Source organism: Rutidosis leptorrhynchoides, chromosome 1 (genome assembly GCF_046630445.1).
Source record: "Rutidosis leptorrhynchoides isolate AG116_Rl617_1_P2 chromosome 1, CSIRO_AGI_Rlap_v1, whole genome shotgun sequence".
NCBI lineage: Eukaryota > Viridiplantae > Streptophyta > Magnoliopsida > Asterales > Asteraceae > Rutidosis > Rutidosis leptorrhynchoides.
This window is the reverse complement of record NC_092333.1, coordinates 713,770,018-713,785,977: the sequence shown is the minus strand read 5'-3', so window position 1 is coordinate 713,785,977 and position 15,960 is coordinate 713,770,018. Positions and strand designations below refer to the sequence as shown.

Sequence of the window (15,960 nt, the reverse complement as noted above, 5' to 3'; positions counted from 1 at the left end):
AGGCCTTTTAGGGGAGTGTTATGGAGAATTTAAATTAATATTATATTCATTACTCGTACTCTAAATTGAGTAAGAAAACTATAAGCCATACATAAGTGAAGCACGAAAAGGCTCAATATGCATCTAAACCAGAGTAAGAACAAACTAGCTCAAATCGAGCCTAAACCGGGAACAATAGCTGAACATAAACAAAACTTAAGGGACTAAGGGTCATAAAGAAAAAAAAAGCAAACACCATAACCGAAAAATATACAACAAGCAAAACGAAACCATCAAATGAAACAAAACGGAATTAGTCGGCTTTAGAATAACCCTTACGATTCCTTTCATCTGGCCGATAAGTCTTTACGTCCTCTATATCAACACGAACATCTTTTTCTTTCCTAGATGTAAAGGAATACGCAAGAACATTGACCGACTTACTACTAATAAGGGTACCCAAATACAGTGGGATTAACCCACGGTCCGTCAAATCTTGAGAAAAACCTTGATGATTAACATCCGAAGTACCACCTTCATCTTCGTCCCGTAACACATGATGATCGATCCTTATTCTTCTGTTTATCCTTCTTGGGGCGATATTGTTACGGCAGTTTGTTACACTCACAAATGGTACGCGTGCCACGCCAGTCATGTGAATAACAAGCTTTCCCATCTATAAATACCCCATTGGACTATTCATTTGCAACAACTCTGATATTGTAAACTTACTCAGTAAAAATTACGTCAGTTTACTTATATTCTGATTGAATTCCGATCACTGTCTGAATTCGATCATCTCATATATTAATGACTCAGTCTTATTGAGTATGTTAATCTGGTTGATTGTTTTACGCCCTCACGAATTTTTAGATTTCGATCGGGTTTACACGATTGCCAGAGTTAGAACAATTAGTCAATCTATTTTCACCTTAAAATTAAGCACTCAAACCTATAACTATCAGTTTCTTATCAAACTTCTGTTTTAGGTTCGATCAATAGGGGCTTTATTAATAACAATGTATATGTTTACTAGGGAATGACACCCGATATTTCAACACAATCCAAAACATCTTCGACCTAAGCAGGGTCCTCGGTACAATGAATGTTAGAATCAATTATAATATCAACACCTACATTGCCAAATTGCAGCCCGGACCCCGAATCATCTTCTGTCACCCAACACATCCACATCGACCTCGATACCATTGTATTCTTCTTCGGCAACGACACCTACACCCTCAATAACCAAAACCTCTTGAACCTTCTTGATTTGTTGCATTTAAAAATGGTGACTTGCTTGTTCGGGGCTAAATTACATTTGAGGACGCTGGAAAGATTTGACTTTGGCCAAAAAAAAGTTCGGTTAGCACGGTGTATCGGCTAACCCGCAAAAATGGGTCAGCTAAACACCGAAAGCCATTCAAAGTGGTCACTGGCGTATCAACAAGTGAATGGTCGGAGTACGTAACAAAGGAATATCTCCTCGTCGGCCAAAATTTAACATCGGTCACCGGGTCAACCTTGTCAAAAGCCGTCTCTATCATATTTTGGGAACAAGTTTTCTCAAGTATTCCGATAATAATAGTGGCACCTTCGCTGTCTAGGTATACCGATGAACCAAAGCCGATAGCTGGAGCACCGCTATACCAGACTAAGCAGGATTAATATCTTCGGCATTCTTAAGACAAATAGAAAACAAAGAGGGTTGGAAACGGGGTTTTGTTTGGTAAAAAAACGAAGCTCCGGTAGCTTAGTCTAAATTGTTTAAAATGTTTTCAGTGAGAGGACAACCGAATTTTTAAGGAGCTATGGTTGGGAATACAAGGGGAGAGAAGCTAGTCATCTCGAGATTAACTAGCTTTGAAAAATGAGAGAAATAAATGAAAGTCGGTAAAAGGGGAGCAGATTATATATACTTAAGTACTTTATAACAAATTTACTTAAGTGTTATTTATTTATGTTAAATGACACGAGAAAATGTTACAAATTATCTCGGTCATTCAAATGCTATAGTAACTGAATAAACATAATGAAAACGCAATATATTATGATTTTCATACCTTGATTCACTACATTTCGAAACACTTATATACGTTTCTTTTTATCGACCGTAATGTATCTAAGTGGTATCAAGTGATATCTACCATCTTGTTCTAAACATACAATTACTTATGATTTAAATACTAGTATCTTTTATAATTTGATTTGGTATGTTATAAAATATAAATTAGTATGTTATTATTTCAAAGAAAACGGCATCGGCATCTCATTAATTTTATTTCAATGAAATTATGATGATCAAGTTGATGCACTCAATTAGAGCGTAATACCAACGTTGTCCGATAAAGGGGATAGCGACATATGATTGAGTAACCCACAACCAAACTACCCACTTATCCTCCTAATTGCTTATTTCACTTTTATTCCTGCTATTTTTACGTTACCTTTTTCAAAAATTTTAACATTCCCCCGTAAAATTCACGTCACTTTCTTAACTTCATTCATTAACCGTATAACCTCACTCAATTTTTAACTCATATAACTTCACTCAATTTTTAAATCTTATTAGCACCCTCATCTCTTATTCATTATCCGGTATTTCCTTTTAAAATATTTTAAATTAATTATCCACTTCATTAAATAGAAAAATGAGATGTATAATTTCTATTATGTTCTTAATGGATTTGAATAGTATTAAAGGAGAAATAAAAAGTAAGGGTAAAACTGAAAAATAAACATAAAATACAATAATTTTATTATATTTTTTTAAATGTATGTTTTTTGTTTGAAAACAATTAATATGAGATGGAGAGAGTATTATTTTATTATTAATTATTAATATTAATTCGAGAATCTTTTTTTGTAAATAAGTCTAAGGGTTATTTTTAAAGAATTCTAGATGTGCATTATTTTGTTGTACTTTATAATAACTACCTATTAATTTTTCATAACCAACTTCTCCACTAATTTAACTCTGTATTGATTACTTTTTTTTTTTTTTTTTTTTTTTTTTAAAAGCAACTATATTATAAGCTATGAACAATATGTACAAGGGGAATGAATGGGTCAAAACAACCCAAACATCCTGCAACATGGACACAGCGAAGCACACTATACAACACTACACATACCTGCACTTTAACCTCCAAACTCACAAACAAAAATAGAACATAAAAAAATGCAACTCATAAAGCTATACAACAAGGCCTCCACGAACCAAAATTTAACCCGGATCAAAAACAGTGTTCGGATCTCACAACTAACGATGCCAATCAAAAGAGGTAGTCTTCAATCGATTGGATATCCATTCGAATGTTTTGAGTTGAATCTCACTTACAATTTTTGGAGCAGCCCACGAATCTTTATGAAAGACTTTGTGATTTCTATTTTTTAAGATATGGTAACCCGTCACCCACCGCACAGCTTGCCAAGTCAGTTTTTGCAACTTAGACTTGCTGTTATTCCCGTCTTCCGAGAAAAAATACGAAAGAGAAGCATTACCCGAAAGAATAGATCCCCACCAATTGAATACCCTACTCCAAACTTCCGCAACATGTTTACATAGGAAAATCGCATGATCCACTAATTCCGTATGATCATTACATAGGGGACGTAAAACTGAATCAAGGTCTACACCATGTTTGTCAAGTGTCATTCTTACCGGAATGCGATGTTTGAGAGTACGCCAAATAAATAACCCCACTTTTTGAGGTATCAATTTGTTACGCATGGTACCTTCACTGAAGCCTTGACCCGCAAGTAAAATGTCATCAATTTTTTTTGTCATGACTTTTGCTTTGTATATCCCGCTATCATCCAACTTGCAAACCCACGAACCTTATCCATCATATAAACTTGAGCATTCTTGAACCTGCAAAATTAAGCCTTCGAGTTCGCCAACGAGTCTGCCCGTAAGATTTCTGGACCATTGCCACGAGTAGGACCACGAACCATTTACGAACGCCACTCTATCTTTTACTGATGCATTCTGATTGATTTCGAACCGAAAAAGCCGAGGAAATTTTTCTTTAAGTTTCATACCTCCGACCCAGATATCGTTCCAGAAAAGCGTGTCTCGACCGTCACCTAACTTTCTTTCAAAAAATGAATTAAAGTCCAAGACAACATTAAGCAGATCCTTTTCTAGATTAATAATGTTATCCCAAACCGAATTATTGCTAGAAGAAGCCCCCTGATTATGTAAACTCAATCCCCCCTCCCGCCCGTAAATGCTTTTAATGACGTTGACCCAAAGAGTGTTGCTTTCGGTACGAAAGCGCCACCACCATTTACCCACTAACGCCCTATTTTTTGCTTTGAGAGACCTGATATTTAACCCTCCATCCCCGTATGACATTAAGATAGACTCCCATTTGACCCACGACATTTTTGACTCACTCCCCGACCCGCCCCAAAAGAACTTATGACGCAATTTCTCGATAAGGTTGATTACACTTGCGGGAGCTAGGAACAACGAGAAGAAGTAGAGTGGTAAACTATTAAGAACCGATTTGATAAGAATTAACTGTCCCCCATAAGACATCGATCTTGCCTTCCAATCCGATAACCTTTTTGTGAACTTTTCGATTACAACTTTCCAGGCCTTTAATTTACGCATATTATCTCCGATTGGCATCCCTAGATATTTGAAGGGAAACTTTCCGACCCCACATCTGATCTTATTTGCAAGCCTTTCAATGTCAGAACTTGTAACTCCCACACCAAGTAAACAATACTCATGTTTATTTTTAAGCCCAAAGCCTTTTCAAAACACTTAAGGGTTTTATGAACATTCGCTATATTTCTTTTGCCCCATTTACCGAAGAATATGGTATCATCAGCAAATTGTAAGTGTGATATGCTAACTTTATTCAGCCCAACTTCGACACCTAGGATCAGTCCTCTTTAACAGCGATATTTGTCAGTAGGTTTAAACCTTCACTCGCAACAATAAACAAATATGGTGAGAGGGGATCGCCTTGACGTATACCTCAATGAAGTGAGAATTCCTTCGTAGGGGAGCCGTTTACCAAGACCGAAACGGAAGCTAAGCTAAAGCAACTCTTAATCCATTTGATCCACTTGGCACCAAAACCCATGTTCGTCATACTATCAAACAAAAATTTCCATTTAACGCTATCGAATGCCTTTTCAAAATCCGACTTGAATAAAAAACACTTGGAGCTCGATTTCTTGACATCAGCTACAACTTCGTTTGCTATGAGTATACTCTCAAGAATGGATCTACCTTTGAGGTATGCTGACTTCTCGATCCCAATAAGTTTATAAATAACTTTACAAAGCCTGGAGGCCAATTTTTTTGCAATGATTTAATAATAACTCCTAACAAGCTGATCGGACGATAATCACGAAGGCTAACAGGATCTTTTATCTTTGGAATTGAGGTAATAAATGAAGCGTTGCAATCCGGAGAAATCTCACCACGATCCCATAACCACTTGACAGCTGCCATTAAATCATCTTTAATGATCCACCAGAATTTTTTATAGAATTTGAAATTGAAACCATCCGGGCCGGGTGCCTTGGAAGATCTGCCCTCTTTTATCGCGGCCCAAACTTCTTCTTCTTCTTCAAAAGGGAGTTATAAATTCATGGCATCTTATGACGAGATTTCTTGAATATCAAAACCAAGTATATTGAACCCCCTTGTGTCATTATCCACGTATAAGTTCTTGAAATACTCAAACACTTTGTCTTTAATTTCCTTTGACCCTCCTGCCACACACCATTTACATGTAATCCTCTGATATTGTTTTTGATGTACCTGCATTTAATTGCCGAATGAAAGAATTTGGAGTTCTAATCTCCCCCAACCGCCCATTTAATGCGCGCTTTATGTTTGAGCAAGTTATTTTTGACCATATCCTTTTTGATCCAATTACACCTAGCATCTAACCATTCCGCTCTCTCACTATCCGATCGAGTAAGTCTATGAGACGACCCGTCCTTATCCACCTGGACGAAATCATCAACATCTGGTCCCATTGCGATGATCGACTCCAAGTAATGTCCTTATAATGAGCAAATGCACAGCGGAAGACTTAATTTGTACCTGAGAATAACATACTTTAAAATGTCAATATAAAGTTGGTGAGATATAGGTTTTATTGCAAGCAGCGTTATAACTATGGACCACAAGATTTCATGTTTATACATAATACACTCCTCGTGTATGAAAAGTCGTTGAGCACTTGGTAACCATACTTAACATTTAAATCACAGCAGCATATTCTTAAATAAACCCTACACTGTACCAAGTGTAGTAACGAAACGAAGTACTGTGCAACCGTTTAAAACTGGTCGTCCAGCCCGGTTGGGGTTGTCAGGCCCGATAGATCTATCAACAGGATTCGCGTTTACGCTCCTCACGTAAATATTAGCTACCAAGTATAAAGAAATATGTCATGGTACAACTCAACGTAGAATTTATTTTTGATCACTTGTGTCCATAAAGTAAATCATTTATAAAAAAAACAGCGCATGTATTCTCAGCCCAAAAATATTTAGAGTTTAAAAGGGACAATATACTCACCTAATGTATTTTGTAGTAAAAATACATATAACACCATTGGTCAATTATAAGGTTGCCTCGGATTCACGAACCTATATCATTTATATATATATTAACACACATAATTGTAATCGAACAAATTTATATAATATGTTTTAAATTATATATCTTATATATATTTAATTTGTAATAATAATATTGTTAATATAAAAATAATAATGTTAATAATAATAATCTTAAATGATAATTTTAGTAATATTGGTAACTTTAATAGAAATGTTAAACCTTAGTTGTAATGATATTTTAATAAAAATGATAATGATAATATAATTAAAATAATACTTTTAATTTTAATGTTATAATGATAACTTTTAAGTAACTAAAAATGTTAATTTTAATAATAATGTATAATAATAATAATAATTCTAAAATTAATGATTTTACTAACAATAATAAAAATGATACCTTTGAAAATTTTACTAATGATAATATTTCTATTAATACTTTTAATAGTTCTTTTAATAGAATAATAATAATAATAATAATAATAATAATAATAATAATAATAATAATAATAATAATAATAATAATAATAATAATAATAATAATAATAATAATAATAATAATAATAATAATAATCATAATCATAATAGTTTTATCAAAAACTACCTTAAAATGCTAAAAAGAAATTAAAGTGTCCGAGCCAAGACTCGAACCCGTGACCCCTCGCTTGCCCGCTAACACCCTAACCATTCAGGCTATTGCCTATTTCCTGATTTTATATCGTATCTGTAATTATATAACTCGTTTCTGTCTATCACCTCTTCACCATCCATGATACAACTCGTAGTCTAGCAAGATCACAAGTTGGGTCGGCCCAAAAGAAAATTAAAAACTCTCGGCCTATTAACAAACGAAATTAAGGCCCAACAAAAAGTTCGTGGCCTTTTGTTTATATCTGGTAACGTGAATTTGGAATGGCAGGAACTTGAATAAAAAAAACAGTCGCTATCTATCTAACTTTATAGGCCATCTCTACACCGAAATTATTATCATTATCCTCTCAATAATATCTTCGTTTTTAGTAAAAAAAAATGTGCAGCTACAATTGTCTACGGCGGTGGTGGTTTCTGAGTGACGGTTTGCAGTGGTTCGAAACAGGAAAAAGAAGCATAGCAACCCGTAGTGGTGAGTGGTGGTGTTTGTTGACGGTGATGATAATCATGATGGTTGTAGTGGTGGTCTAGTGGTGGTGACTTGGTAGTTGATATGGGTGTCGGTTGTGTAGATTATACATGAAAATAATATGTTAGTGATTTATGGTGGCGTTTGGTGGTGAGATATTATAAAGATGAAGGTGTCGGTTGGTTGTTCTTGGTGGTGATAGTAAAACGAAGATGGTAAGGATGGTTTCGGGTTGAGGTGGTGATGAATAGGGTGGCGGTTATGGTGCTCCGATGGTGTTAGTCGGTGGTGATACTTCAACGGCAGTGGGATGGTAGTTTGTGGTGGTTGAGTGAATTTGATCAAACAAGAAACAAAAATAATCGAGCTTGTGGGTTTCGGTTATGGTGAGGGTGTGAGAACAAGGGTGGTGACGGTTTGTTGATGGAGAGGAAAAAGACCAAGGTGGCTCTCGGTAGTGGATGATAGCCGTGGTGGAGAGTGGTGATTGTTATGGAAGTAAGATGGTTTGTTCATGAAGAAGAAGAACAATTTAGTAATGGGTGTAAGGTGACCAATGTTTGTGTTAATGTCAGTATATATGTGTGTGAACATTCATATTCATATTCCTATATATGAATATATCTATATTATAGAATTAGATATGGAGAAGACAAAACACGTAATTACTTCAATTAGCAATAGTAAAAAGTAAAGTGTAATAGCAAAGCCGCCTGATTAATTGTTTTTATGTACCGACACTTTTCAGAGCCCGTGTATCGTGCACTATTTGAAATTAGGGACGGATAAAAGTCTTCGGAAAAATCCCAAAATTTTAATTTGAGTAACTTTATTTATATAGGTCATTATGGTATAAAGTTTGGTCATTAACTATTAAAAAAAATACATTAATTAATCACTCCCAACTCCCAAGCAAAATATAAAAGTTTTAAAATTTGACAAACAACATCTTAATATATTATTAATAAGCCTAGAATTTATAGAACTCATTTTCGGACCACCGTTCATTTTAAAATCTTATAAGTTCGAATTAAACTTCTCTAAATAATAATCGAAACGTCCAACGAGTATTACAATTATTAATTAATTATATTTAATATACCCTATACATATATTTATATTTATTTTTATATGTATACATATTTATTTACAAATAATAGTTCGTGAATCGTTGAGAATGGTCGAAGGTCAAATGAATATATGAAACAGTTCAAAATTTTTGAGACCCAGCATTACAGATTTTGCTTATCGTGTCGGAAACATATAAAGATTAAAGTTTAAATTTGATCGGAAATTTCTGGGTCATTACAGTACCCACCCGTTAAAGAAATTTCGTCCCCGAAATTTGATAGAGGTCATCATGGATAACAATAGGTATGTTTTCATGACGAATATGAGGTAATAATGGAGTTTTATCATTATTGAGATATATAGATAAAACGATTCGATCATGTGAAGCGTACGAGCGAAGCTATCATAAAAGAGTGAAATGTGTAATATGGAATTGTTTTAACCGATGACGTGATTAGGATTGATTTCCGGATTTTAAGGGATTTTGGGAAAATCTTACGTAATAAGATTTGGTTCTTCGACGATCATGATCTTCTTTGATTTAATGTGGCAATCTGTTTCGATTTCTCTGTCGGATGTTTTTCTATAAATTCACTCCTTCGTTTCCTTATTTTCCTCAACTCACATCTTCTACTCTTTCTCCTTAATTTCTATTTTAAGACATTTGTCAATATGCTTCATCCTATTCTGATCCTCGATATATTCTTAATTTTCACATCTGTCATTCTTCTTTTTCATCTACCACCAGAAGAATCCTTTTACTTCTACTATACTCTTGTGTTTATAGTGTTTCTAATTCTTCCGTGTCTTTATATTGCTATCTGTATCGATATACACGGTTTGTAAATTCTAGGTAATTGTTGGGTTTTATATCTTCCTTTATACTTCGATGCTCCTGCTTCTGTCTTCTATAATCATTGTCATCCACAGTTAATATCTCATCCTATTTGCCGTGACTTTTACCCTAATTTCTATTGCAGGGCTTTATCCATCCGTTTCTTCTTCCCGTTCTCGAGTCAAACGAGCAATGGTCTGGAATTCGTAGGTATGAAATTTGGAATGAACATTGCTAATGTTCTTAGAAAGAAATGATAATGGAATGGTTTCGAATTGTCAAATTACCAGAATATTCTGGAAAGATAGAACTATCAAGATGATATGTTCCTAATATGTTTGGAGATTGGATAGAATGTAAGAGCCGTGTAACATGGCACATGATGATGGTACTGTGAATCATCACATCCCATTAGAAACTCAACATGACTTACTGTAATATAATGAAGTTGATCAAGTTTCATTATATTATACTAATTCATGTATCAGTTCCCAACACTGCTTCAGAACATTCCTATTTTAAACTCGAAGGTTTTAGAACTTAGAAACTAACAGTGTTTCTTTTATGTTGTAACGCGAATGTTACGGAGAGATAAATGATCCCAGATAAGAATAGTTGTGAAAATATCTCCAGAAATATGAAGAATATGTTTAACGGAAGATATGAAGGTTTCTTATAATATCTAAGATTTGATGATGATGAAGAATATCTTCTGGAAAGATTTAGAATAAGGAGTAGAGTTTTCACTAACGGTTTCAGCAGGCACTGAATCATTTGGATCCTTTGAAGTCAAACTTATTCTTTGTGATTTTTCTACGGCTTCCTTCATAGTTTCGCATAATCCGCTTTTCGGTACTAAATTTTCTATCGAGCGTTCCTAACCCTCTTTTCTTTATCATCTACTTTTGGCCATTAAGACCATCTACAACATGCTGCTTCGTCAGCATTCTCAAAGTTAACGGATCTAGGTCATTGGTTATTAAACCGAGGTGGTTTCGGGAGAATTGTGTTTTTAGATGATTAAACGCTGATGGTAATATGGTGGAATATAAAAGGTTCTCCGGTAACGACGGCGAAAAAAATTACGTATATATATATATATATCGAGACTAACCTTTCTGAGAAGTCGAGGTTAACTTGCTGGAACTGTGATAAAATTGGCTAATTTGGAAAAGGATTACAAAGTTATTTTGGGTAATAATAACACTAAAGAAATTAACACTGCTGCGTGTTAAACGTTGACTCAGTCTCCGAGAGTTTTCGAGTGCATAACTATATGCAAGAATCTTTTCTTCCAGAGATGAGGTGCGGTTGGTTCATTCTCTCGATCGAAATGTTTTTAAGAATCATGGAAGGTTTGAGCGCGGATTGTAATCGTCAAGATACGAATGAGGTTTAAGATGAAATCAAGTGGAAAACTTGAAGAATTGTTTAGTTACATATGTTATAATCAATATTTTAATTCATTTTAATTGTCCAAAGTTAGCAGTCCAATAGTCCGATAGTCCAATAGTTCAATAGTTCAATGATTCATATATATTTTAATATACATAATTAATTAATACGTATCGTGACCCGTGTACCGGTCTCAGTGTCGATCACAACTCAAAGTATATATATATTTTGGAATCAACTCCGACCCTGTATAGCCAACTCCCACCTTCACATATAGAGTGTCTATGGTTGTTCCGAAATATATATATAGATGGGTCAATATGATAAGTCGAAACCTTGTATACGTGTCCCGTTATTTAAAGTGCGTAAAATAAATAAATATATATCATGACCCATTGCACAACGTGTTGTCTCAGAATTAATCCGACGTATTGTTGTACATGTGTCCCGACGGTATGTAAAGTGCGGAAATTAAATAACAATAAATAAAATTGCGAGAATGTAAATTGCGATAAATTAAATGTTAATCAGTTAGCTGGGAACAGTTAGCTAGGAACAGTTAGCATGGAACCTTAACAATATTTCAATTAGTTAATCCGTTTGTTTCTAACAAATTTTATTATATCCAATGTTTTCTTCATTATGCCACTTGTTGGATTTTGATAGAGAAAAAAATCCAAATATGAAACTTAAATGGAAATGATTATTCTGTGGTGAACGGATACGTATATCGGTAGTCGTAAGTAGGATAGTAAATGATCGTTGAATCAGATTCGAAGAATGTACAGTGTAACTTATTAATGTGAATTCTAAATATTCCTCGGGTACTACCCACCTGTCACACCCCCAAAATGGACCAGGGGTAATTGTGACCAATCATATCATAACACAGTTGTATAAGCGAGAACGACTCTAAATGAGACGTTTTATTTATTAAATAAACAGCGAAAGCATTATTCAAAGTTTTACATCATAAGAGTACAGTAAATGGAAAATGTCTTAAACAAAATGATAAATATGAATGATGGACTCCATGCAAGCAGCAAAGCATACATCAATCATCTAGTAGCAAGTAGCAGCTAGCTCAATCATCACCTGAGACAAAACACGCTTAAAGTGTCAACCAAAAAGGTTGAGGGAAATTCATAGGTTTATAAATAATATCCAAAGTTTTAGACCACAAGATTTAGTTTAAAGTTAATTGATATAGAAATATCAATCTAAAAGTGTTGCTGCATTTTGTAATATCGCTACTAAACAAGTTTACCCTATGACACCTTGTACTGTCAGTGTCGTGGAATCATTATTATGTAACCAAAGACCAACGGTCGAATGGTTAGAGACGTTACTCTCAATAGGCCTACTCACAATAATTAAGTTTGCATTTAAACGTAGCAATTAACGATATTACGGTAGGGATTTAGCATGAATTAAAGCATGACAGCATAGTTAACAGTTTAGTACTTGTGTCTAAGCATAAAACAGTTATAAAGCAAGCATGTGTCTCACCCCAAAAGTTATAAAACAGTTATGAAACAGTAAAAAGTGGGGCTATGAAGTTCACCTTAGTAGCACACGAAAGAATTGAACGGAAGGACGTGACCGAGATCTCAACCTAGAGATAGAACGTATGATCAGACATTGCCTAACGGACAATAGTATATAGTACTATATTGATAGTAATGGTTCACTAAAGAATTTCCATTTTCAGAAGGTTAATATTTATGGAAAGTTTCCACTTATAGTAATTTTCCAATTTTAGAAAGTTCGGGTTAATCTTTAGCAAGACGTTGTATAACTTTACTCAAACTTCGTTGCTATCAAATAAGTCAGGAATGACCAGATGTAACCGGGGGCCCAGGATTCTTGACCAGAATATAAGTCATGGCATTCGAGATCCACAAGCTTACCCATAAATGGCAACCTAGACATCATTCACTTACGACCATGAGTAGCGATGAAGTTCACATGAATTATACATTATCTTTGATTAACCTTCACTTTAGGTGTATACACACAACGAATTATTAATGTACTTAATAATTATATATGTGATAATATAACCTAATTTTTATTTAATATTTAGTTATTATACCTTAGTATGTCTTATATATATTAAATATAATTATCTTTAAATAAATACCTAAATTACTTCAAAAAAATAATAGTGTTTTATTAATCGAACATTATCCAAAAATGTCTAAATAACTAATTAAATATCTAAAAATTATATACATAATTTTTATAGTCTTAGTTAATCATATAGATTAGTAGAAAAATTTAAGAAAATATTTTTATTATATTTTTGTATTTATTTTTGTTTTTACCCTTAATGTATTCACAAAACAATTTTAATTTTACATAATTACTAAATAAACCCAAACAATTATTTTTATAAGTTTTATAAGTTTATATCAGTCTAATAACCTGTAGAAAAAAATATTTAAAAAAAATTTATTATTTTATATTTATTCTTAATTTACCTTCAAATTACATAATAATAGAGTTTAATTATATAATAATTACCAATTCGACCCAAATAATTATTTTTATAATTTTCGAAGATCTATATAAGTTTTATAAACTCAGAAAAAAATTATATATATTTTATTTTTGGTTAAAAGTATTTATTACGAATTTTACATTGTTTTTATGTTTAAACACTACATAATTCGTATTTAATTATAAATAATATTTCATAAATTATAAAAATTATTTTTATACATCATAATACTTATAATACTAATTATGACATATAAACATAATTAATTTCAAATTTTACAAAGAATATACAATAAATATAAATATAATCGAAAATATTAAAAAAAATAATAAAAATAGAAAGTACCTCAAATTTTCTTCAATGCTTTGAGAGAACATCTTAAGTTTTTGTTTTTGGCAAGAAAATATGAATGAGGAGCCATGTATTTATAGGTAAAAATGGTTGGTGAAAAGAAAAAAAAATTAATAAAATAAAGGTGCCAATTTTGACAAAATAATAAAAACATGTTAAAAATGTTTTTAATAAGTTTTTGTTTTTGAAAATATTTAGTCAAAATTCATGGGCTCTTTATTTAATTTAAAAAAAAATTCTTATTTCTTTTTTTTATAAGCTAAAATATAAATATAATGATTAAAATAACTTATCATTTAATTAATAATTATGTTACATATAGTTTTAAATATAATACACATTAATATTAATATTAACTAAAGTTATTTTATATAATTAGTGTAAACTTTAGTTAACAAAAAGTGTCGACTAAAAATAAATATTTGATCAACGTCGAATTCAATTATATATTACGTATGGATAACAACCCTATAGGCAAATTAGTCAATTCAAGTATGGAAATATGAGGGTTGTTATAGTACCTACCCGTTAAAAGAAATTTCGTCCCGAAATTTATTTGTTGCCATCAATCGGCGTTGTTCGTACATAGACGAGGATATTTACGTTTTATTTGGTTTTCACGTTCCCAGGTATGCTCGGGGCCTTGCGTGAATTCCAACTGATAGAATATTGTTTTGTTTCAAGAATTAAAATCATACAAACCATAATTTCTACAAGTTCTTCTACGATGTGCATTTTATTATTAATGCGGAGATCATTCAAATGATGATGTTATACAAGTCATTTCAGTAAATTGGATACATAAAATGTGTTATGAATAGTGTTGAGCTCATTTAAAACCTTGAGCGTTTATGCCACAATATTAGGGCAGAAAAATAGAGAGGTGTTCATGAAAATCATAGTCATGAAGTTTGATAGAGATTTTCATTTTTTTACAACAAAAATGATGAATATGAGTTGAAAAATAAAGTTTTATCACTATTGAATAATATGGATAAAACGATTCGATTATAGGAAGCGTATAAACGAAGCTATCGTAAAAGAGTGAATGAAAAAATTAAATGTTCGCCTTAACTTTTGACGTAGTCATGATTGATTTTCGGAATTCAAGGGATTAAAGCAAATCTTCGTAATCTTTATAAGATTTGATTCTCCGGTAATTAAGGAAATCAGGATTTTCTTTGATTAAATGCGGTAAACTGTCTCGATTGCTGTGTCTGGAATTTCGCTATAAATTAGCTTTTTCCGTTTCATTATCTTCACCACTTCTATATTTTCTTCCTCAATTTATACTTCCAAAGATTGTGAAAAATGCTCCATCCAGTTCGTATCCTGGATATTTTTCTGACTATCGTTTCAGTCATTCTTCTTTTTAATCTACCACTGGAGGAATCTGTTTACTTCTACGATTACCTTGGGGTTATAATGTTTTTAATTCTTCCGTGTCTTTACGTTGCTATACGCATTGATATACACGGTTTGTAATTTTCGTGTTGTTATCGGGCTTTATATTTTCCCTTATATATCGGAGCTCTATGCTCTTGTTTTTCCTTCCCGACTTCAAGTCAAGTGAGTAATGGTCCAAAATTCGTAGGTATGGAGTTTCGAATGGACCTATTGTTCCAAGCGTAATATCATGATTTGATTTGGTAAATTACCAGATTTACTGAGGATAGAACTATCAAGAATATATTTTCTTGATATGCTCAGAGATTAAGTAGAATGTAAGAGTCGTGTAACATGGCAAATGATGATTATAAAGTCTATGAATCATCATCTTCCATTAAAAATTTAGCATGACTTACTGTAATATAATTACGTTGGCCTGACGTCATTATATTATACTAACTCATGCTTCAATTCCCAACACTTCTTCAAAACATTTATAATTTAAACTTGAATTTTACAGAATATAGAAACTAATACAGTTTCCTTTATGATAATAAACATATCGCAAAAAGATGATTAATTGCGGACAAGAATCGTTATGAAGATATCTTCAGAAATATAGAGGATATTTATAATGAAGGATACGATGATATCTTAGAATTTTTCTAAGATCAAATGAAGAGGAAAATTCTTCTATAAGGATTTAAGATAAGTAAG

General features: G+C 32.7%; 2 protein-coding genes across 2 annotated transcripts; both read right to left on the bottom strand.

Annotated features, from left to right (window-relative positions):
* Window positions 1–292: 292 nt before the first annotated feature.
* Window positions 293–4,618, bottom strand: LOC139854253 (uncharacterized). The gene is made up of 4 exons (XM_071843569.1): window positions 4,024–4,618; window positions 3,320–3,819; window positions 3,114–3,125; window positions 293–655 (listed from the first exon to the last, which is right to left on the bottom strand). Exons 1-4 carry the CDS (start codon window positions 4,616–4,618, stop codon window positions 293–295), a joined length of 1,470 nt encoding a protein of 489 aa, XP_071699670.1.
* A 355-nt stretch (window positions 4,619–4,973) lies between these two features.
* On the bottom strand, window positions 4,974–5,455 carry LOC139854247 (uncharacterized). Its single transcript, XM_071843565.1, has 2 exons — window positions 5,363–5,455; window positions 4,974–5,246 (listed from the first exon to the last, which is right to left on the bottom strand). The coding sequence occupies exons 1-2, from the start codon at window positions 5,453–5,455 to the stop codon at window positions 4,974–4,976; spliced, it is 366 nt and encodes a 121-aa protein (XP_071699666.1).
* Between the last annotated feature and the right edge of the window lie 10,505 nt (window positions 5,456–15,960).